This window comes from Candoia aspera, chromosome 3, assembly GCF_035149785.1.
Source record: "Candoia aspera isolate rCanAsp1 chromosome 3, rCanAsp1.hap2, whole genome shotgun sequence".
Classification (NCBI taxonomy): Eukaryota; Metazoa; Chordata; class Lepidosauria; order Squamata; family Boidae; genus Candoia; species Candoia aspera.
The window spans coordinates 101,838,383-101,863,552 of NC_086155.1; the positions used below are offsets into that span (position 1 = coordinate 101,838,383).

The 25,170-nt window shown below is 38.5% G+C and overlaps 1 protein-coding gene across 2 annotated transcripts in view; it reads right to left on the bottom strand.

The window, feature by feature from the left end:
* The window catches only part of RGL1 (ral guanine nucleotide dissociation stimulator like 1), an 85,765-nt gene that overhangs the window by 4,767 nt on the left and 55,828 nt on the right, over positions 1 to 25,170 (bottom strand). Inside the window, exons 7-17 of one of the 2 annotated variants that reach the window (XM_063298434.1) lie at positions 22,707 to 22,922; positions 21,974 to 22,077; positions 21,030 to 21,114; positions 16,651 to 16,740; positions 15,157 to 15,243; positions 12,814 to 12,846; positions 11,207 to 11,328; positions 9,262 to 9,351; positions 7,648 to 7,834; positions 5,432 to 5,500; positions 2,788 to 2,902 (exon numbers count right to left, since the gene is read on the bottom strand). In XM_063298434.1, the coding sequence (XP_063154504.1) occupies positions 2,788 to 2,902; positions 5,432 to 5,500; positions 7,648 to 7,834; positions 9,262 to 9,351; positions 11,207 to 11,328; positions 12,814 to 12,846; positions 15,157 to 15,243; positions 16,651 to 16,740; positions 21,030 to 21,114; positions 21,974 to 22,077; positions 22,707 to 22,922 (1,198 nt within the window). Of the gene's footprint in view, positions 1 to 2,787; positions 2,903 to 5,431; positions 5,684 to 7,647; positions 7,835 to 9,261; positions 9,352 to 11,206; positions 11,329 to 12,813; positions 12,847 to 15,156; positions 15,244 to 16,650; positions 16,741 to 21,029; positions 21,115 to 21,973; positions 22,078 to 22,706; positions 22,923 to 25,170 lie in introns of both variants that reach the window. The other variant, XM_063298432.1, reaches the window with a different exon arrangement.

Below are 25,170 nucleotides of genomic sequence, written 5' to 3' on the forward strand. Positions count from 1 at the left end.
TAGACTCCTGATTTTCAGCTACCAGAGACTAACATGGCTCTCTTCCTATAATGTCTACAGTGAGAACACCAGCTTCTTGAGATGCTCTTATTTGCATGTCATCTACCTTGGATCTGTTTCTTTAGACCTCTTCATGAATGAATGAATGAGTGAATGAATGAATGAATGAATGAATATCTTTAGTATGGTCTTTGACCAGCCTTTACAATAAAAGAAAATAGTTTAATCCAACAATTTGTTACCAGGAAAAAGGAAAACAATAAAACAGTGAAACAATATATCTAATTAAAAGTTTTGTGCAGTTATATAACTTGATAAAAATATTTGGTACACTGGTGAGTGTACAGTCAGCATCCCTTAAAAAGAAATAAACATAAAATCTATCAGTATGACCCTCAAATTTAGAGATGATTGAGGAGATCAGAGCATGTCATAAAAAAGTATTTTTTGCCTTCACAGACCTATTCTGGGGCTCTCCTCTAAACTTGATAAAACAACTTTCTGCAAATCTTTCCAGTGCACGTAAAAGCACTGGATTCATTCTATCAGGAGTAGAAGTGATTTACAGAAGCAATAGGTTCTCATTTTAGATCATGTATGGACTGTACGCATGTTTGCATGAATTTGCAGTGTGCAAAACATTCCAACGTGCATCTCGTGAATATCTTGGAGAAGTGCTCTACGAGAAGGCAGTCCCAGGCACACTGTTCCTTTTCAAAGGTATTGACGTCCTCCCTGCTTTTATTTTCTTTGACATGCTGAAGATTAAATTGCCTAATTTTCAACTCCCTCCCTCTCTGAATTGCCGAGGAATGTATGAATCTTCAACAAACATTCAACAAGGGTAGGGAGGCTGGAGTGTGGGGGGACAAAAGCCAATGGCCAAAATAAGCAGGGAGAATATATAGTAGTGTATGCTTAACAGCCATAGATCTCTCAAGTGAATTTTCTGAATAGAGGTTCATGAGGAGCAACAGTCAATAGCTTTGCAATTTTGGAGGGAGGAGAGTGTGAGTCTGGGTGGAAGACGGTGTAAAGTGGGGGGGGGGGATAACCAATGACACATAAAAACTGCATGGTAAGAATCATCAAAGGCTTATTCTGTCTCTTCAAACCCTTTGAATGAGTTTGGCATATTGCCAGGAGCTGCCCAGCAAGCATTGCTACCACCGCCATTCCCCTTTGATCTACATGCAGGAGGTTCTGCATCCACCTTAGACCTCCCCATGGCCACACATATACACACTTTGTATTTCTTCAGTCATTTTAGCTGCACTAAACAAAAATGACAAAATGGCAGGGGTTCCTTGTTAAACTAAGCCATGATTTGTTTAATCATGATTTATTGACTAAATTGGCTGGGATTACACAGTTCACTGAGCTAAAAACCATAAAACATGGTTGAGTGAATATGGCTGCAGATCAGCACATACTGGAACTCTGTTTTCCCTAGACTCTGAGACCTGAATAAACCTACTGTTCTGATGAATTAAAAGAAAAGTGAGGACCGAGAACAGCCATCCAGGCCAAACTGAAAATAACAACTTCAGTTAGCAATAATAATAAGCCAAAATGTATGAGGGTGCTTAGAAGCAAAAGCTGAGGAAACAGCAGGAAGAAAAAGCAAAACAGCTCCCAAAGATTTGCTCTTCTTCAAAGAGAGAGTAATGGGAATGTACAGTAGAAGGTCCAAGAAGAGAAGACAATTATCATGATGATCAAGGCAAAATGAAACACAATTTTCACTAGATATTACCTTGACCTCTCTCAAGGTTCTTGTACAGACCAAAAGGCCACCTTGAAGTGCACAGACTGTTACTAACTAACACAGAGGGCATGTCTTGATCAGGGAAGAGATGGGCAGAGCATCTGACTGCCGTTCTCATGCTAGCTTGGTCTCTCAGATTATGATCTGCTTTAGGGAGTGCTGATAAAAAGTCCTTCATTATTTAATATGGACAGTGCCAGCCATCTGTTTCATTTCAAAAGGACAATGATAAGAGAAACTTTAAAAAATATTCCTACACAATTGTAAGCAAAACTGGCGTGCAAGTCCAACATAAATGGCTCAGTTATTCTCCAATGTTGCTCCAAATCTACTGCCAGGCAAGTGGCTTTTTTCCAGTGAGGGACAGAAGGGGTGACTGGGTGATTGCAGCTGCAACCAAGTTATTCAATAAACCTAAAAACATGTAAGAAACTGCCTGCAAAGCCACTTGTCACAACAATGCCTATGTGACATGCTGTCATTCTTGATTGAGAATGAATGTGCAAAAAAGCTGGATATTCCAGAGATACAGCATGAAAAACATGAAATAAAAGCTTTGAGTCAATCTTAACAACCCTAGTCCTGTGGGCCACCTGCACACGGTCAGGGACGATGTTGCTGGAAGACAGTGTAAAGTGAACCATCTGGATCATGGTTTCTCAGCCAGGGTTCCATGGAACTCTAGGGTTCCACAAGAGATCACTAGGGGTTCCCTGGGAGATCACAATTTATTTTAAAAATTATTTCAAATTTGGGCAACTTCACATCAGAGGAAAGTTTCATTCTTTTTTTTTAGTTTGAACACTGTTAATGCATATATACAGGCCTACAATTCCATCCTACCTATGACCTTGCTCTTCCCAATTTCTTTAAGATATTAAATTTCAGATCTGATAGAATAAATTAATCTCAGTCTCCACTTGCAAATTAAAACACCGAAGAGAATAGGCTTGAGCCCTTTGCCTTCAGAAAAATGACTGGTTTCCTAAGCAGTAAACAAAAGTCCTGGTTTTTTTTACCTTTGTCCTCAGAAATGACCTGCACAAGTTCATAATCCTCAGCAGGATCTGATTCCAGGTTGTGTTTCAACATTGCTCGCTGGATGACAGCAGGAGTCTTGTCTTGGCTGGTTAACTGGAGAGAAAGAACAGATTGCAATGAGGCCTTCCTCTTTTCCACATCTGGATTCCAGGCAGGCTTTATTTATTGGTTGCCTAGTCTTAGTGCACCAAGCTCTCTGTTTTTGGAATGACGAATCAGTTGTATGGATTCTTCAGATAAGAATCCTACGAGAATAGTTGGCCGAGAGGAACAGTTATTTTTGCAGTTTAGATAAACTATTTGTTAAAAGTTTTTTCCTTAAGTTAGCATTAATGGAAGACTGCAGTCTTAACTGAAGTAGGTATTGAAAAACCAAGCCATTTTGTTCCTACATGTTGGGGTTCTCTACCATCACACTTATTATGGGACCTAGTATTGTTTGTGAGAAGGAGCAAGGAATTTGAGGACTTCCCAAAAGCGTTACCTAGGAGTTTCAACTGCTACTGAACAAAGGGGAACAACAGATGATGGGAAGAAGGACATCTGGTCCTTGTTCTGGGAGAAAATAGATGCCTCCAATTTTAATCCAGGAAAAAGAAAAGAAAAAACTTGACATCTAAAATCTGGGGAAAGCTTACCTTTGTGGCTTTGAGAGCAACAATTAACTAGTTTTAATTAAATGTTTTAATTCTTGGGCTTATTTATGTACTTTTCTAGGGATGTGACATATGTTTAATCAATATGAGGCTTTGTACACTGACAAATCTGTATGGATACAATGAGTAAAAGCCATGTTTTATGGGCACTGTAGAAATCTCTTTCTTAAATTAGAGTGTCTATTAGCTACAGTTTGTTCAATCTGGAAAAAATGTTGTGTTTGTTCAAACAGCTTGACAAAAAGAAATGCAATATGTATTGATTTTTCCCCCCCAAAACCAATCAGCACCTCTACCCGGTAAAAAGAGAAAGAAAGAGAGATCCCATCTTATATTTTTGGTCTTCCCATCTCAGTATGCCTGGATTCTGCACCAGTAGAAAAGCTGCTTGCACAAACTAGTGGAGACAGCAACAAACAAGGGAAATGCAGAGGCACCGTTATATTGCTCTTACAACCAGGTGAAATGACTTTGTATTTTGATCAACAGCTCCCCATTAGAATGTTTCATAATTGTTTGAAGAGGCTTGACATTAAAAACAAATTCCCCATATATATAAAAAAGGAGAAATTCCAGTAGGTCCTATACTGTATGCTGTTGATTCAAATTCATTGAATCAGGGGGACGCAGTGGCACTGCGGGTTAAACCGCTGAGCTGCTGAGCTGTCGATCGGAAGGTTGGCGGTTCGAATCCGCGTGACGGGGCGAGCTCCCGTTGCTAGTCCCAGCTCCTGCCAACCCAGCAGTTCGAAAACATGCAAATGTGAGTAGATTAATAGGTACCACTTCGGCGGGCAGGTAACAGCGTTCCGTGTAGTCATGCCGGCCACATGACCACAGAAGTGTCTACGGACAAACGCCGGCTCTTCGGCTTTGAAACAGAGATGAGCCCCTAGAGTCAGACACAACTGGACTTCATGTCAAGGGAAACCTTTACCTATACTGTATGCTGTTGATTCAAATTCAGTTCCATGTAAGTTTAAAACCTTGCTTGAATAAAAGGCAGGGCAGAAACTGTAAATCGATATACAGGCCTCCATTCTCTTCCCACCTCCTTGTGCTAATTCAGTGTAAATTATCTCTGTACATACACATAAATCTGCGAGTGTACTTTGGTGGTCTAGATGGCTAGTACAATCATCTTGCAAAGAAGTGGTGCAAAAAGTTGACAGTACAATCATCTCAGGACAAATAATGGGATATACTTTTTTATTTTAACTGACTACCTACTATATGTTTTGCAACTTTTTGTCACAGAGTGTATAGCTATTAACTCATGTGTGTGTGTGTATGTATATATGTATGTGTGTGTCTATGTGTGTGAGAGAGAGAGTGTGAGTGTGAGGGAGTGAGTAAATAGCCAAGTAGATCAATTTCCCCACCTGGTGTTCTCCAGATGTGTTAGGATTATAATTCCTAGAATTCTCAGCTAGTGTAGCTAATAAAGAGAACAGACTAGAGAAAACTAAACTAGCTATTCCCTGTTGTATGTTTCTCAGTGTCTGGCCTTTGATTATAGAGGGTTCCATGTAGTAGATTTTTAGAGTTGACTGGTTAGTTATTGGATTAAAAAACTGCAGTCTATTCCAACAATTCTTACACAAAACATCTTACTTTTCCTTCTTAGGTTGACTACTTGTAATTGTATGCTAAAGCACTGGACCAAAAAGATGGAAAAATTACATTTTAAAATGCCCTAGAATTTCTGTTTTGAAGAGCCATGGAAGAAATGCATGAAAGAGAAGCAAATGCAACCAGAATTATTCAGCATGTCAGAAATTGTTACAGCGATTGGTAGAAGAGCTCTAGGATTCTTGACAGGAGTCCTCTGCAGCTACCAGGAGATAATAGGAAGTGAATCTGGGAATTTTTGCGTGAACAGCTTGGGATCTGAACTACAGCTCATCTCTCAAATTGTGGTATCTCAATGATACAGCCATCTATAAATAACCATCTCATGACATACCATAATGCTCTTATACATGTTGCCATTATTGTCTTCAACACTGATACGGATGATACAGGTATCTTCGTTCTGTTGATTGTAAACAGGAGATGAGACTGTTGAGGTAATGGAGGTGACAGAGATGGAGCGTTTGTGGATTCTGGGATTGCTGGCCAGTGAAGGAGGAGACACGAGAACATTGGTGGATGATACGCCTGATGAAGACGTGTCCATGGAGTGGATGGAGGAACAAGAGGAGGAGGACTCTGTGAGCTGAAGAGTGAAGCCATAAAAGACAAATCAAAATATTCATTTAATTTAGTTTCTGAACTGAGGATTTGTTGAAAACCACCACTAGCTAGCAGCTGAAGGTAGAAGCTGAACTTCAGGATCATTTTCACAGCGCCATCTGGAGATGAAGAGTAGATTTCAGATTCACCCACTCCCCATCTCACCTGTCCCACCAAGTAATGGCTGCTTGGTGGGAAAAAATAGAACCTTTTGGAAAGCAGACTCTCTTTGTGGTATTACCTTGTAGATCTAGTGAACTGGAGCAGTGTATGAGCCTAAGATCAGTTCTAGATCTCGCAGAAGGTAAAGGTTCCATAACCTCAGCCAGTACAACTTTGCCTTCACTATAAATTGTTATCCTGCCAATCTATTCCCTTAGTAATGTGATCAGAATGCCCTCAAACAAATCATAATATTTTCTGAATTTAGAACTGACCAGCAGATGGCAGAATCTACAATTTTTTGGTAGCTCATTCTATAGCTACAGCTACAGCTATGTCTAACTACAATCTTAGAAAACCCTTCTTTTTGCTTTTTTTTTTAAACTGAAGGTTCTCTCCCCTGAAGAGCAGGAGGACCTTTTATGAAGTTTTTAAGGATTACATTTAGCACAGAAACATCATTTTTCTTCCAAGATCACTTATTTGTTGTTGTTATTCCAATAAAAGAGAATACAGTATATATTGCTCAGGGTTGAACTGTGGAGTCCTTGGTGCTCTCTGAGCTTGGTTGTTTGCTTGCAAATGTGAATCAGCCATCAACAGACACACAGAGATAAATCACATTTACACACCATTCAAAAGAGACAATAAAAAAGCTAAGAAGGAAACAAAAAGACCAGAACACATCCTCCTCAACAACCAACACCCAGATAAGCAGGGACTAACACCAGGCAAACAATCAATCAATCAGAAAACAATGCCCTAATCAAGGAAATACCAAGGAGAAAACCCCACCCCCACCAAAACAGGCAGGGCACCCCACTGTACATAAAGAGGGAGCAAACCCCGCCCTCACTAGCACTGATGGTATTACCTAGTTGAGTAATGAAATGTCTGCAAGCAAACAATCAGGTTCAGAAAGCACCAAGGACTCCGCTGTTGTTCTCGTCTCAGGAGGCTGATAACTTGATCCAGGGATGGGGAAACTTCTGCCACTCTAAAATTATTACTGAAATACCCTCCTAATGGCAAGAGAGTCTGAGAATGACAATTCAGCAATATCTGGAGGTTCACAGGATGCCCACTCTGATTCTACAGGGAGAGGAGATGGATGGAGACAAAATGCATTACCAGATATGGTTTCAGATCCATGCTGAGGGCAAATTGGGTCCCCTGCAAATCAGTTGACAAAGTCACTGAGCACTTTCATTGCACCAGGATCTGGCTTTCTCCTACTGCACAAACTATCACCACTGCAGCAAAGGGAAGCATAGCATAAAGGAAAACACTCCAACAAGGCTGTCCACCATTGGGTGTGATTGCTAGTGGGTTGGGGTTGCCCCATTCAATTCCCATTAGGATCTGAATCCCCATCTCGTAATGCCCAACGTTTAAAAATGGGAAATGGGTTTCAAATGAATATTCCATGCTTAGACCAGGACGAGTGTTGGGCAGAAAAGTTTTTGCATCACAGTCAGTCTTTTCAGGTAGAATCTAATCCAGAGTTTCCCAAACCGGGAGGTGTGCCTCCCTTGGGGAGGTGCAGACAGAGTCCAGGGGAGGTGTCAAGAACCTTTTTGTTGTACATCGTTACACTAAATCCACCTTTCCCAAAGTTTCATTGTATTGTTTTCATTTGTGTTCATTTTGGTGTTTGGATATTTAGGGGAGGTGTGTACATTAAGATTACACTAAAGGGAGGTGTGAGGGCAAAAAGTTTAGGAACCCCTGCTCAAGTCCCCATATCTCCTCCTGAAAATAAAGAGTGGTCTTTGTGGGTCATACTTTCTTTTGGGCCTCATCAGGGGTGTCCGTAGGAGTGATGCAGATATCCTCTGATTCAGAATGGTTTGATTCACAGGATGAAACGCTGACAGAATCCATGCTTTCTCCTGAGCTCCCGCTTGGTACGGACTTGGACTGCTCTTTGGTAGGCGTGCTATTAGCAATTACATCAGGTCCCAGAAATAATCTGTCTCAAAACAACAAAGTGACAAATGAAAGGGGGCAGAGTGTTGGCAAAGACTAGAGACATTGCACAGAAAGCAAGACATCTAGATCCAAAGGGCAGGTTTCTTTTCACAAGGCTGCAGTATTATTCCCTACATCCCAAATTGTTCAGAGGAGAGAGGTAAGAGATGTCAACTGAACACACTTATCCAGACCAGTCAACTTATTACACATCCAGGAAAGATACCCCCTGCCTGAGGCTTATCAAAGTGCTAGACAATGCACTTCTTTATTTACAGTTTCCAGTGGGTAGAAAGTGTTGGAGTTTTACTGTACTCCTGAAAGAAAGGGGGAGTCTTGGTGGGTCACAAGAAGTGTATGCCTGCTCTGCATTCCTGAAGAAATAAGAAAAAGCAGGTGGTGGGTATATAGTTTTGTTCAAGGAAGCCAATATATTATTGCAGTCTTAGTTGATGACAGCCATAAAGCTATGCCAACTGTCCTGGGAATCAGTCCCACTGAACTCAGGGGGAATTATGAGTAGACATGCACAGTGGTTGCAGTTTAATTATCTGAGTTTTAGATGTTTATTTAATTATGATAATTTATTAAAGCTGCATATGGTTTATATCAAATTTCTAATATAAATTATCTTTATTATTCTATATAGCACCTGAGGTTCCTTTCCAATATTCTTCATTTTCAGTGTTTTATTTAAATTCCTATGAGGAAGACTGCAGTGGCAGATTGTTTATTGTTAATAAAGGATGGGGTGGGAAGAGAAAAAAGGCATTTTACTTCAATATCTAACCATGACAGTGAAGTGAGATTGGGATAAATTCCTTTAAACAAAACATATGCTGGCTTGGACAACTGCCATATAGATATAGTCAGGGAAGCTTTATTTATTTCGCTTTCCAAGGCTTAATGCAGGTGAAGGAGATTCTAGCAGAGTGCTTAGTTATTCACACTCATTTTTCTTCGTTGAGATCTGTGAAAAACACTTTGCTTCAGTTAATGAATCGTGAAGTTATACTATTAATTCCCTTGGATTTGGAAGAATGAAGCAGATTAGAGCAGCACAACTTCAAAATGTTGAAATGCAAATGAACTTCAGTCGGGTATCATAATATAAGTTAAATACTATAAGCCGTCCTGAAGCTTAGAGAGACATGGACAAGGCATCTTATATTTTAAATTGAATTAATTGTTTACCTGCCTCTAAAAAGAGAGAGGAAGCATTTGAAGTGTCTATGCTTCCAAACACCTTTCTTTTCAGCGAGGATCTGCAGTTATAACAGGGGAGCTCATTTGCACAGGTACAAGTGTGATTTTGCACATGATTTCAGACTTTTCCCATCAACTGGGAGAGCAAATGTTGTCTCCAGAGAACAACCATCAGCTCTTCAGGCCAACTGGCTCCCAACCTTCACTCCAACTGAAACTCACAGGCTCAGTCGTTTCACCATGCTCTTCCGTGGTTTGGGTGATGTGGTGGTTGTGTCGATGGCTGCTTCAACCTCGCAGGAAAGTGCATAGCTGTGAGATTAAAGACCACCTTCTGATTAGAACTACATCAAATATTGCTACCATAAAATTAAATCACTGAATTAAATCCAAATCCTTGTGCTTCTGAACAAGGCTTTATATCTAGTATAGGCATTACTTCAAATTAAGTAGCTTTGTTACTATGAGTTATTCCAGTGTTCTTCAACTTTGGCAACTTTAAGACATGCGGACTTCAACTCCCAGAATTCTCCAGCCAGCATGTCCTAAAGTTGCCAAGATTGAGAAACACTGAGTTATTCAGTAACTTTTGAACGTAACTGTATTTTTTTTCCTTTCAGAGATGCATTTTGAGTTATACAGAAACCAGGATACTTCTTGGGTTTATTCTTCCTCAGCTCCCATTTTTGTATGACCCACAATGGATGCTTTTCAAGGTACATGCAGTACATTCTATATTCTATTATAATATATTCTAACACCATGAGCAGATGAAATTCTGAGTACCAGAATGGAGTGGGAACAAATAAATGCTCAAGCAACATGTACCCCAGGCCTTATATTCCAAGGCATGCACTAAGAAGAGAGGAGAACCAACAGTGCACAGAAGCATAGACATGCACACCCAGTATGCTTTTCCGCTATGTGTTAGATCTGTAAATAAAATCCATAAAATGCAACTGCTACTCTGTATACTCCAATTTAAACTTTCAGACTCACAATTAAAATCGAAACATGAAAACAGCTGGGAAAGAGAAATGCACCTGCTTAGCGAAACTCAAAGTGACACAGGAAAAGGAAGTTGATATAACAGACAATTTCCACATGTTATATATAGCTGATTATTGCTGTAGATGCTGGCTGGTTATTTTTGGACAAGCCAAGAGTCAGAAATTATTAACAGATACTACCTTGGTCAATCATTTGGGCTTTAACAAAAGAACATTGAAGTGTCAGGAAGGCTTAAAATAAACCTTTAGCTCAGCCTTTCTCAACTGGGCCTCTGCGAGAGATCATGATTAAAAAATGGCATTTTTTAAATGTCACACACTGTGCAATGCTAGCACTTGCAGTGGTGGGAACTTTTATGTGCTGCAACTCAATTGTTGGCCAGCCACTTTGCTGTTGGAGTAAACGCTGTAAAGCGTGGATTGGGCAGGCTAAAAGTTCATTGTCTAGTGACATTTTTGCAAAAAAAAAAAAGCTGTTGAAATAATCATTTTAAGCAGTTTGCCCGAAACCTGAAAATTATGTCAAGGGTTCCTCCAGGGTAAAAAGATTGAGACAGGCTGCTTTAGGTGGTGAAACTATCAGATCTTGAGAGAGAGGTGAAAAAGGCTTGGAAGAAAGTAAGAGCTAAGAACACAACCCTACAGGGTGCAAAGAACCACAGGGTTAGTGGATTTCCTCCCTCCTGCAGCACTGTTTCCAGTAAGTTATTAAATTTATAATAAAAAGTTGGCTCCCAGGCAGCTTCACCCAAATTAAATACAGCCTCTCTAGTACCATGCCTGGAATTCTTCACTGCTTAATGATGTGAACAGCTCTACATATACTTCTTCAGGGCTGTCCACAGGGTATGGTCAAAAAAGTCAAGGTTGCAGCCCCCAACAGTGTAATCAAAGCTTTGCCTGGTGTGTGTGTGTGTGTGTGTGCGCGCGCACTGCACATAAGTACAGGGGCATCCTTATCCGTCTTTATGAAGGTAGCACGTGCATTTCTTGTATACATTTCAAAACGGCTTATAGTGTCTTGATTATTCCACAGCAATCTTAAAATATTATTTTGTTCCTTTGTCTCAGAAGATGATAGAGAGACAGGGAAAGAGCTGGATTATGCAAAAAAAAAAAAAATTCCTGCTTGTTGCAAATCCAAGTTTTTACCTTACCTCTCTTCCTCTGTTAATTGCCGCTGTTTCTGGAACCACTGGATGAATTTTGTGTCTGAAGTCATGCAATAGCTATTACAGGAAGACTGTAGGAGTTTAATCTGAGCTATTACTTCAAATTCCTGAAAAAAATAATGAACAAGAGGGGGAGTCTGAATGAGGAAAATGGAAGGCAAATATAGACTGCCTCACAGACAATAGCAGCAGAAGGATGCAGGACCATTAGAGATGTTGAAGAAGGACAACTTCACCTACCAGCATAAGACAATTTGGTTCTGAATGGCACCAAGCCTCTATACTTTCAGATGAGTTAATGAACCTGAAGGTTGTTCCTTGCTTGTTGCTCTGGAAGCTCTGCTGAATGGCAGAACATTCAGGGCTCAAAACTGACTTGCCCACTTACCACAACAGGAGACCTGCCCTGCAAGTGCTTGTAGCTCCCTCCCTGTACCTGAGTTAAGGAGAGGGAAGAATGATCTTCAACATGTGTAGAGGTCACTGGTTTTAACTCTGCACTTGCTGGATGCAAAAAAGCCAAAATAAGCTGGATGCTGGAGCCATTGTCTCTGGACCTGTGGGAAGTCCATCTAGCCCCCAGAGGCAAAGAAGCCCTATTTGCCTCCTCTTCTCCTGGCTAGCTCTGAGCAACAATGGCTGGATTTGCAGGGCAGATAGAGCCCAATGCCTGGCAGGCACAGACAGCCTAAGAACTTGCACTGCCCTTCACCTGCTGTGGGCCAGCAAGAAGTAGCAGTGACATTTTTGTTTGCCCTTGCCTTGTTGCATTTCAGAGAAGTTTCACAAGAGCAAAACCATGTCCTGACTATGAGACATTTTCCACTGACTACTAAAACCTTCAAAATGTGTTGACCCTGCACTGATAATTTTTTTTTAAAAAAAACCCATAACATGAATCCATGGGGCTGGCCATACTGCTTTTATAATAAACTGGGCAAAAAGATACATACCAATCAAGCAGAACAAGCATCTTTCTAACATCAATATTTTAAAAGAATATTGTTTAAATATCTAGGTGGATCCTAAGATAAGTTCATTGAAAACATTTTACACTGAATATCATAATTATGGTGACGACAACATGCAGCTTGCTATATGGCATCTATCAATCCACATTTACAAAAAATTAAATGGGTGAAATCTCATGGAAGAGTCATCTTTTGCAAGATGTGGGTTTCTTGCTCAAGATTTTGTGAGGTTTCAGAGAGAATGTGAAAGTCTTGTGGGATTTCAGGCGACAGCACAAAACCCTGGGGATAAGCTTGGAAGAATCCTACAAAATTGGGCAACCTTGAAACATTCCTGCACCAAAGTTAGAGTGCTCAGGTCACTACACAACATTATGTGATGGCATATTGTACAGCCAGTCAGAACAGATGAGGAAAAACACAAACCATAGTCAAATCTGAGTTGAGAGGAATCATACTTGATTCTGTCCCTCCTGGGACTTGCTTTATAATTCTTGTTGCAAATGTTAAGTTCTCTAGTTACATTGTCTCCTGTTTCTCTCTAAAAACAAGAAATAAATCCTCAGACTGCTACAGACCATTAAAATGCCACTGAATGGTGGAAAGAAAATGCAAGCTTACCCGCCTTCTCTTCTCAAAATTTATTAGCCCTCCCTGCAAAAAAATAAAGAATGTACTGTATAGTTACAAAATCCTGCATTTTTAATGGAGATAATAAAATGGTTACAAAGGAATAAATTATCAAACTTCATCTTATCTTCCAAAAGGCTAAAACTTTCAAGACTGGTTCCATGAAGATGCTTTTAAGTCTCGTTCTGCAATCAATCATGGCCTCTCTGCCATCCTTCCTTAAATAATTTGAAAACATGTACATTTTCTCCACACTTTACAGTGATTTAATTAAGCTAATGCTGATGTACAACCATATAACATGCCTATCAGCCTGAAGCAACTGCTTTCTTTACATCTGCAGGATGCCCTTCCCTTCCCTTCCCACAGATGACTTGGGACTGTGCGGGGGAACAATTTTGGCTTGAAGGCATTAATTAGCTCTGAGTTTGTAGCCTCTTGTGTGGTAAAATCTACCCAAATTTATACAAGTTGTAGAGCTTCTCAAGTGCAAGAACGGGTAGCTTCCATACAGCCCTGAGAGCCCCTTCTGTCCAGAACTACCATAAATCAGCAGCACTGTTTCCCAACATATTGAGAGGGGAGGAACATAACTATAGTGGAAACCCTTAAACAATTTCTGGAGGAGGAGGAGGAGGAGGAGGAGGAGGAGGAGGAGGAATTACCTCCAAAATGTACATTCCAGCCCAGGAAAAACAAAAATGCTGTCCACCTGTGTGATTAGATTCAATCTACTTGGCCTCCCAAAACGTTCTGTACGATTCTCTGTTCCTGATCTATTGAAACAGCAGGTTCTTACGAACGGCATTTCCCCATGAAAGAATCTAAGGATTGAGCTTTCAGCAATCCTGCTGCACTCCTGTGGGGACTGTCATAAAAACTGGATCCAGAACTTTGAATAAAGCCTTTTTTACTGAATTCATTAAATGGAGGGGATGCACTTGTGTAGCATCATCTGCCAAGAACAATCAAACCCTAAAGCACTAATAAAACCAGATCTAATATGCTTCTTCAAAGCCTGGAACAGTAGGAACATCTTCTGTTGTTGTCCCAAAGCTGGCAGCATAAGCATCAGGCAAATCTCTTGGGATAGTTCCAAAGGAAGATTACCACAGCACAGGGGTGGACTGATGCAGGAATGAGTATTTCTAGATAAGGTACAAGCTATTCAGGGCTTGTAGGTAAGCACTAAGGCAGCCTTCCACAACTTGATGTTCTCAAGAATTCTTTAGTCATTTATGTCTGATTCGGGGCTCAGAATCAGACCTCCAATCAGGTACGAGATAAAAACTAAAAACTTAACTAAAAACAATATAAATTACCCAAACACCATGGAACAACCATAACCCATATACACATTCATCCTCCAGGAGAGACAAAACAGCCCATGATGTTGAAGGGCGTCTGGTTGGGAAAGGCTGCAGTAAACATCCAGAACTGAGTTAAAAGTTCTCAGAAACCAATGAAGTTCTTTCAACAAGAGTATGATGAATGTTTCCAAACTTTTATGCTTTTGGTTCCTGTACGATCATTTTTTAAAATTCATTTGCTACTTACACCTACTAATTTCCTTTGACCCACTTAATCATCAAATCAATGGGTCCATCATTTATGAACTATAATCACAGTTATTAGCAGAAAATTACATTTTTCGACACCAACCTGTTTGTAGGTCCTGACCATAGCTCTAACGTGTTGCATTAGAGCATTTCTGCATATCTTTGTAATCTATAAAGTCTTGAGATACTATAAATAGATAACCTAAGAAAAATTATCTCATATGGCATATGACCTCTTCTCTTCCTTCCATTACTTATTTAATATATTTACTGAAACATCTTTCCAATTTCATTTTATGTGTGCCTCTCCTGCTCATAATTTGGATGACATTTTATATCATTCTCCTAATGATCCCATTGAAAAACTTCAGTGATTATTGCAGACGCGATTAAATATCTATGCATATTACTTGTTAAAATGTTTTTTTTCTGAACATCTCCCATGGAACCCAAACCACAGTCAAGTACTCTTCCTTCTGCAAGAAAAGTTCCTCTTCAAGTCATCTGTGATTTCATACATTACAATCAAAATATACCTTATTTCAAAGAAAATGTGGAATTTGTGAAGAAATTCTGCTAATGATAGCCTGCAAAACATTTTTTTAAAAACAACAACAAACACTGACTGGTAGCAATTGTTCCATTACCTAATTAAAATCTTGTGTTTGGTCTGTGCCTATTGAGGTGATGCTTTACAAATATATGCTAAATGCAAAACTATTAAAGTGGTGCTATTCCTCATACTCAGATGCATGAGTGAGTGTTACAAACCTACCTCTACATAGTCCTGGAGAGCTGTATCAAGCATTGTCAAATCCGTTAGAAAAGTACCAAGGTAAGGAACAGTGCCCTGCATTACGCCCTGCATAGGATGAAAGGACAGAAAGATTAACTAGCCTAGCTCAGATTCATTAAGTGCCTTTCGACTCTGGGTCCAGTCCAAAGTCATGTGTGGTTCAGCGATCTTTAGCCTGGGTATCTGTACTAAGTTATTTCCCACCTATATTTACTCAAAATCTTTTCCATGTTGACATGGCCATCTATGAAGGAGCAGTTGGATTCTGGCCTAGCTGTGGCTGCTTTTCTGGCTGATTGAGCTATGCTGTAAGAACCATTCATACATCAAATGTGATCTAACAAGACAATGAATGAAGCTATTTCAATAGAACACAATATTATGGAATGGCCTCTCCTGAGAGGTTTATTGGGGCTACTCACTATTTCATTAACAGACTTTTATGTTTTTATTTCTCCTTGCCTTGTTTCTTTTCCCTTGTACTTTACACCAGCATATTATTTCCCTTATGCTGTATAGTACGTTATTGTTTGCTGCTGTAAGCAAATTGCTTTGGGGAAATAGTATATACATAAAAATAAAATGACTGGCTAAATAAAACTTTGAAAAGAAGGCTCCTATTATGCCAGTGCCAATTGTAAGATTATGTCATTTACTGTATTTCTACAGGGGAAGAAAAAGTGATGATCAAATTGGTAATGCATTATTGCAATTATAATAAGTCTCCTCTTTCTTCTAAATTGTATTTAGAATGTCATTTAGGATGTCTTATAGAAAAAGTAATATAGGAAAACAAGCCATTTTTTTTAGAAAGAGAAAAATAATACATAAACAAGATTTAAATGTGTCATTTAAAATTCCCTGAAGAACAAGGGGAAAAAAATCTTATGAAGTGTTTAAAATATTTTATTTTCAAGTCTATAGAATGGAGCTCAAAGGAAGTTTATTTCAGCTTCAAATGTTCTCCACACAAACTTGATTGTTGAAGAATCTAAGGCATTATTCAAACATAATGGATCAACTGTTATTCTGTGAGAAATTACAAGTGTGTCAAAAGTTTGGTTCTAAGGAACTCATCCACCAGCACTGATCTAAGGAACCTGCACATTATTACCTTTTGATTGTATTTTTCCTCACAAAGCTGAGAAAGAGAGAGAGAAAGAAAGAAGAGAGAGAAGGAAGGAAGGAAGGAAGGAAGGAAGGAAGGAAGGAAGGGAGGGAGGGAGGGAGGGAGGGAGGGAGGGAGGTTGGTTGGTTCAAGACTTGGTTGAACATACTTGTTCACATAGTGGGAAATTGTGATCTCTTAATTTTATTTGAACTTAACCATTTTGTTTGCACCTAGGTAATTCCTAAAGCAGTTATCTGTGCTATTGCCCTGGTTTTGCATTTCTTAAAAGAGAAGTACAATGTCTGATCTACATACTGAATCTCCAGAGTATCTCATGATAAAAATGAAAAAGGAACAATCACCATATCTTTCTGCAGTTGAAGCCGTCTCTGGGTTCTCTTCTGGTTTTCTTTTACACTGCTGTCCAAATTTGCAAATTTAGATGTTCCTTCCTGTGATGAAAATAAAAGGGCAATGAATGGAAGAGGCCACAGAACAGGCTCACAAACATTTCCCATACTAATTGAATGCCGCGTCCTTCTATCAAGTTGAAAAAACATATGGCTCATCTTACGACTAAAAAAAAAATTAATAAAGAGGCTCAAACAAAAATGTTTCAAGAGTTTCCTGAAAGCAAGGAATGCTTGCTCCAAAATACAAATAAACTTGACTTGCAAAATACCTCTGACCCAAATCAAGTATTTGTCCATTTCCAGTTTTCTTTGAATCAGGCAAATTTGGATTACAACCTTACTGCTTCTAGACAATTAGTACATTTTTTCTTCTTAAACAGCTCGCTTCTAACTTATTTCAAACGATGTGTTATTAATAACATTTTCCTTTCCATTATATAATCTGTTTTTTTTCCTTACACACTTACACTGTGATATGACTAATATTTTTGGTTTGCTGACTAACAAGGAGACAGCCAGGAAATGAAAATGTTTCTGTGTTCCAACAATTCAGGCCTTGGGGATCACTTTGCCAGTAACTCTATGATTTCCAGAGCCATATTTCACAATATAATCTGGCCCACTGAAACAGGCTAATTAACCTACTGCTGTGATTGTAAGTTGTTTTTCTGCAAGCAGCCAACTAAGCTCAGAGACCACCAAGGACTCCACAGTTCATCCCTGAGCTACATACTGTATATTCTCTGCTAAGCTGTTTTTCTCCATGATTGCAGAGGCCAGCAACTTGATATGGCTTCCCAGATGCACAATGAAAAAAAAGTCAATAATTTGTTCTTAATGTTTTTTTTTAAATTTCCTATTCTTATTATCTTGACTTTGTCAGTTTTTATCTTTTCTTTTTTCTTCACTTGAATAAGGATGTTAAAGAAATGTCCTTGCTTTTTATGGGCTTCCTTTACACTGCTATTTAACTTAGCAATGCTGTCATCCTCCTGAAAATTTCAAATCCTCTCCAATCAATTGCATACATTTAAATAACCCCCAAACTTCCTTAGGGGATTAAATAGCCTTCTGACCCTCTCTTTCAATAAATCACTGTATTTTTAGAAATTACATTTTCTAAAATTAAACACAACTTCTCTAGACATTCAAGGTAATTTTCTATAAATACATAGATACTTCATTGTCCTTTGATTACTACTCCCAAGCATTTCAATAATCTCTGCATCTCCAAATCTCAGATACAGCTCAGTATTAATTCATAGCTGGTTTACCCTTTTATCAGCTCTACATATAATGATCTGGAACACAGATTAATACTGTCATGTAATGTCAGTTTGTGGATGATACTCAGCCTTACATCTCCACCATGGGCTGAATGGAGGATGGAATGGAAGCCCTGACCATGTACGTGGAGACTGTCAGGGTGTGGATGGGAAATAGCTAATACATTGCAGTATTAGCTATTCATACATTCTGAATATAGCTCAAGGTCCTGGTTATCACCTATAAAGGGCCTGGGTTTCATAAAGACTACCTATTCCATATAGACCTTGCCCACACAGTCTGGGCGCAGAGGATGCCTGATGAAGATCTCAACCATTCAGAGGTACAACTGGAAGTGTACAGAAAAGTGAACTTTCTCTGTATGGCAGGGTTTCTCAACCAGGGTTCCATGGAACCCTAGGGTTCCGCAAGAGGCCACTAGGGGTTCCCTGGAGGAATCACTATTTATTTAAAAAAATATTTCAAATTTGGGAAACTTCACGTTAAAGAGGTAAGTTTCATTTAGTCTAAGAACACTATTAGTGCATATATACAGGCCTACCCATGAAACGAATATAATAATTTTGAAATTTCTGGCCTATATTTGAGCCTGAATGTGCAACGGTTCCCTGAGGCCTGAAAAATATTTCAAGGGTTCCTCCAGGGTCAAAAGGTTGAGAAAGGTTGCTGTAGGGGCTCCATTCCTCTCAAGACAAGGACAGCTCCCACTCTCATGGCTTTGTACTGCCTAAACACTGGACCATTCCAGAAGGCCTTTGGGACTCGAGTATTGTTAAGCTCTGGACACCAGAAACAATAATTATTATTTTTATTGTGCTTAACTGTAACACTTGACTTTAATTATAGATTGCATTAGTTCTTACTGCATATAATTGTATTTTTTTTATTGTTACATTGGCTTTGGTTGTTTCTTTTAAATTCAGTTGACTAAAGAGCTATACAGTCTTAAACAAAGTAAATAAATAAAAGTAAAAATACACTGTTTGCAATTATTTCACTTATTCTTCCATAGTTGGAATACAATTTTCCCCCCTTAATAATTCACTTCACATTGCCTTTGGCTTTTCAAGGAATAGCTTATAGTCATGTACATATTTTGTACTACTGTTTATGTCATTTTACATGTAATTTTTTCCTATAGTACCTTTGAATAGTTTAACGGATTTTCACTGTTCTCATCTTTTATCTCTATCTCATTGGAAGAGCACAGAATATTCAGATAATTTCCTATGGGATGAGTTATCTCATACCAGATGCATCTCAAATCCTTGCCAGCTTTCTCTAACAAAACATTTTAAAAATCGTTCAAATGACCTTTAGGTTTTCAGTATTAGCAGTCTGGTTCAATTTTGAATCAAGTGGAGCCTTCTCTTCCCTCAAAATGTTGCCCTTTGCATAGCTAATCTAAACCCCATTTATTACTTTAAATGCATGCACGCTGAAAGCCTTCTGCTTTTAAGTATACAAAATACAGTATTCTGAAAACGGTAGCATGGAAGTCCTGGATTTTCCCACATTGTGGCTTAAATTTGTCTTCTAACATCTTATGATGGCTTCCTTTTATATTCATATAGATGATATGCAGCAATTATGATTTGCATAGCATGCCAAGAAATCAAAATGACTGCTGTGAACTACTCTCTATCCATGAAGACCCATGGCTGCTCAGCTACAGAGATGAATTTCCTCAGTATGAAACAACAGACAGACATCATATTGACTTGATAGGATTGGAAGATATCATACTGAGCAGTTATTATTTCCCAGTTCTCAGTGTGGTATTTTCCTGCACAAAGACCCTTATAGAGGTTCTTGTTCTTATATGTTGTCATTACATGAGTGGGACTCCTCAGTAATGCCCCAAAACTATTGTCTATGTTTCTGTCTACCTGAGAATGTAGAGTTCATTCAACTGAGCAGGTCTTAAGCTCAATTGTCGCAAATGAACCTTCCAACTCTACAATTCTATGATTCTAAGCATAACCCATGACTTTTCCCTAGAAAATCAGATTGCATATGTATAACATTTTATATAAAGTGTTACTATATATCTATTAGCATTCTTTCTTCATTGATTTTAATCATTGGTATATCATTTCATGTTGGACCTTAGATAGACATTTTGTGCTAACCCCCAAATAAACAACAGAATATAGGTGGGCTGACTGAATCCATAAACACTCCATCAATTATTCTCAAGGGCATCTGGAAGATGCAGGATGTAACAATGCACATCATGACATCATGCAAATCACACAATTTGCATAATCTGCATGTTGTTGCCACAACTTGGATGACGTCATCGTGATTTCTACTGGACCTTTATTTATTTATTTATTTACTTACTTACTACCCAATAGCTGAAACTCTCTGGGCAGTTAACAATAAAAGACACTAAAAACAAAATCTGAATAAAAACATATAGATAATGTCAAATAAAATACAAAATAAAAACACCATATAAATTAGGCAGCAGCATGGTGGTCATTCAGAAATTAAGAATTACAAGTCAATTAAAAAGCCTAGAAAAATAAAAAGGTCTTCACCTGCTACTAAAATGATGCTAGTACGGGCTCTAATTGAGCCTTTCTGGGGAGGGAATTCCATAAATGGGATGTCATCAAAGCCCATGTCATCCCCCTCAATGAGGCATTTACGACCTCCTGGACCCAAGTGGACAGCCCCTTCATACTAGATTTGATAAGCCAAGAAGGACAATACTCAGATTGGCCATTTGGCAAAGCCAAAATAGGACTTTACAGTATCTTAAATCAGCAGTTGCTTGTTTTGATATTGCTGCTAATACACAAAACTTCTATTTTCCAATCATAAATTGGACTGCTGGGTTAGATGTATACATATGTTCACACAGAGAGAAGTGCTTACTCAAGACTTAAGACAATCTTTGGCATTCAAAGGACTTGTACCAGCATACCTATTCATAAGTAATATATCAGAATATACTGGAAGTTCTTTAGCCAAAGTTGAGCACTGTGGTTGTAAAGTATTACACTGTCATTAAAATATCTGTTGCTTCTCACCCTCATTAGCAGCTCCCGACTTGTCAAATAGTTATCATGATCGGAGAAAATTTCTGACAGTTCTTCGAACATCAACATTCTGTCTCTGTACAAAAGAAAATGGAATGATTTTAAGGTTCTCGGGCTTCCTAACGTAAGCTAAATGACAATTTTCTCCATCAGTTAAAATTAGGCCATGGTGATGACGTATGTTGGATTTAGGAACCAGGGAAATCCCCAACTACATCTCCTCTTTTAGGTAATTGTATAACAAGAAGAATATGATTCTAACCTTAATGTTAAATGAGGGGAAGTTCATTGTACTCTCTTGATGTTTTTCCTGATGCAATAGCCCAATCCATCCCCCAGGCTGCTATGTTCTCTGAAGTAGGAAACATGCAGGCATTTATACTCCACTTTTTGTTCAGAAGCTTGAAGCAATGGTGATAGCAGTCCCCCCTTCTTTTTCCCACAACGCTATTGTGAAGTAGACTAGACTGAGAGAATGTGACTGGCCAAAATCATCCAACGAGATTCCATGGCTAAGGGTGGACTAAAACCTGGATCTCCCCAGCCTGAGTCACACACCTTAACCATTACACCACACTTGCTATCACTGATAATGGATTTCCTAACTTTTGTTCGCTTCTTCAGTATGGAGACTTGGAGAAAGATTAGATAGTTTTGTATTTGAAGAACTGTGGAGAAACAGTCATACCAACAACTAAATTATGCATTCTTAGAGACATGTCTGAGCCAAACTGCTAGTCATTAATTAAAAGTCTTGCTTTTGCAGGTTATTGACTGCCTTCGGTTTTCTCCCATCTGCATCAGCCCATCATCAGCTCTATAGGAATTGTAAATTATAGATTTCTATAACTGAAGCTCCAAAAGACAAGGGTGTTTATCAGGTGGCATTACTAGCAACTGTCCAAGAATGGGTGGGAAATTGAGAAAAATCTTACTTTGCAACACATGCCCAGCTCTTCTTTAACCGATAGATGGAGTTGGATTGAAGTGCTGAAACAATGGCTCTCAAAGAAGAGAAATTCTTAAGGATCCTACATTCCTATAAAGGGAGTGAAAATGGAACAGAGGACGGTTTAATATCACTGAAATGTGATCTTTTACACTCTTTTAGGAGCATTGTTGCTCTAAATTCTTACTTTAAAAAAGCAGCTTTCAACATAAACATTGACCAATTCTTTAAAAAAAATGTGTTGTCTTTCCTGGTCTCTTCATCTTTTACTTTAGTGATCTTTAAATCAGTTTTATAGTTTCCACCTTTCACAACTAAACTGTGTAAACACCTGCATAATCAGAGTGAAAATAACTAAATGTAATCTACACAAAACATTGTTACCTCATGAAATGCAAGTATTCAAATTACAGGGCACTTTTATTGATCATGCAGAAAGTACTTGGCCTGGAAAGGATTGGAATTACTTCCCAAACAAAATTGATTAACAAATGTCAAAGACTTTCTACTATCCAGGGAAAGTTGATTCTGTTCTATTGCACTTTCAACAACATCTGATATGCTATGCCCATAGCTATTCTACCTGTCGCCCAGTATGATTGAAAAAACACCCAGAAAGATAGGGGTTAGAAGAACTCTGACATTTATGCATGCTGTAATGGACAATCTAGCATTTGTATAAAGAGCAAGGGGACAAATGGAACAAAATGAGTCTTTACGTGGGCAATATTGATCCACTTCTCTATGATCTTGGCTCGCTGATGCGTTTTCAGCTCCTTGCCATGCAAAATGGTCCTGATGACGCATTTGGTGACTGCATTGAACTGTGCAATGGTAGCTCTGATGGTGGGAGCTAAGTGCTTGTTTTCTTTCTTATCTCTCTGCGACCAGATGCAGCCCAAACAGTGGTGTGGCACCACTCTTTTAAACAGTTTCTGGAACAACACATAAAACATCATGTCAAGGTAATAGGAGGAGTTTTCTTTATTTCTATCAGAAGTATTATGTTGAAATACACAACACAGTGGTCATTCCCACATTTCTGACAACAGACACATCCTTTTTTCTTGAATTTGACAGACAGCAGTAGTAGCAATCACAGAAGTAGTAGCAGTAATATTTATTGGGTATGCTCTTATTCTCAAGCATAGTATAAGCAAACAATAAAAATAATCAGACAGTATAAACCAGAATCAACAGTTAAACAGTACAATAATCAATTTAACACATTATCTAATGTCTACTTCTACATTAGTGTTCAGAAGAAAGGGTTCTCCCACTCCATTTTTCAACATAGGGGGATGAGCCCAGAGGAATGACTCAGGTAGAGATGCAACAAACAACTTTCTTTGAAGCAGGGTAATTCTGCCATGGCTGTCTAGTTTGTGAATGATCAAATACATGCGGCAAATAGGCCTGAGCAGAGGGTAGTTTGAAAGGGGATATCCTGACCATCAGTCACCCAGAGGGGCTGCAGTATTCTCTATTGGTGGTAACTCAGTCTTTTGTTTCTTATAGCTCATAGCTTCCACATAGTGCACTGCTTGGAAATCTTTCATCCTGTACATCAAACACAGGAAAAAGCATTGGTTAGGGAGGTAAACAACTATCTCCCAATACAAATCCATGGTCTGTTTATTTGCAACCCATGTATGATTTTACAATGTGGTGCAGCTCTTCCTGCAGTGTTAATGGTGTTTTGCTGCAATGCATTGCATTGGATAAAAGGGAAAGAACAGTACACATGTGCATTGTTGGAATTATATGGCCCACTGTCAATGAAAAACTTTAAACGTTTGACAGTGGGGACTTGTGCCTCAACCATGGATTTGAAGAACTATTTCACATGTATGTATGTACAGCATGTATGCATGTATGTATTCCTTTAGCTAATTTCATCCAGACTATTATATTTCAGGGGAAATATTTGTTTAATTTTATTAAATGTATAAGGCTGCCCAACTCTATGAGGACTCTGGGTGGTGAGTTGATGCTTTTTAAGTATGCTACAATAATTGCCTGCCTGGAATTGAATAGCCAAGTTCAATATGTGGCAGTTAAGTTTAGGGATATTTTAACAGTTGAATACCATTTATTATTTCATTCCATCTACTAGTACTACAGAAAGAATCGGAAAACTGCTTTATAAAGTATCAGACAAATATTAAGAATTCAACCTGTTTAACCAAACCTCTGGCAATCTACTTTCATAAAGAAACCATCTGATTTCATAAACATGGGAATGTTTTATATATTTATTTATTTTTCAAATTTTTATCACCACCCATCTCTCCCAAAAAGGGGACTCTGGGTGGTTTTAGTTGGCCATACACAACCAGAGGCTCATCACTGATAGCTGAGACTGAAAATATCCAATTTGCGAGTTTTATTTTGCTGATGAATGTAGAGGAAATGTGGATTCTTCAATTCTGATCTATCTACAAACTATACCTGTTACACAAACACATTAAACATGTACACATCTAAAGTATTATTTCCCTTACTATGGTTGACATGGTTTTCAACAGGCCAACTGCTGTGTGTGAGACATGAGGCTTTTTAAACCATGAATAATTGAGTGAGTACTGCTTGCTCTACATTATTTGAAAACAGAACATTTCTTGGAAAAAAGCTTTACTTGAAACATACTATTTGGAAATAAAATATATTCACTTAATTTGAATGCTATTCTAGATCAGTTATATAAGCTTAATTAGGTTTCACAGACTGTAAAACTTAATTACAATAACTTCACAGACTAATTAATAGATTAACTTACAGTTAATCGGATAACTAGAGTAATAAAAGAGAGTTTAAAGTGGTTTTGCAAATTAAGGCTTGCACTAATTGTGGCCTGTAACAAAGTCTGAACTAACAAAACATCATTAAGGCTGTCACTCCACATCTGGATGCAACTGCAGCAAAGAAGTCTTTGAAGAAAAAAGCAAAACAAAAATAGATTCAGATCATGGCTTGCCTATATATTTGAAAGTTCAGTCCATGGACTGCCCTTATATATGGATCAAACCATATCCATTTAAGCTTTCATGCAAAGCTCTGCAACTCTTCTGAACTTTTATCAGTTTCCAGTTGCAGAAAAACATCTAGCACAGCAAGGTGGATTGGTGAGCATTCAGCAATTAATAACAGATGACAGTCAGTTCAGGTAAACATATTATGCAA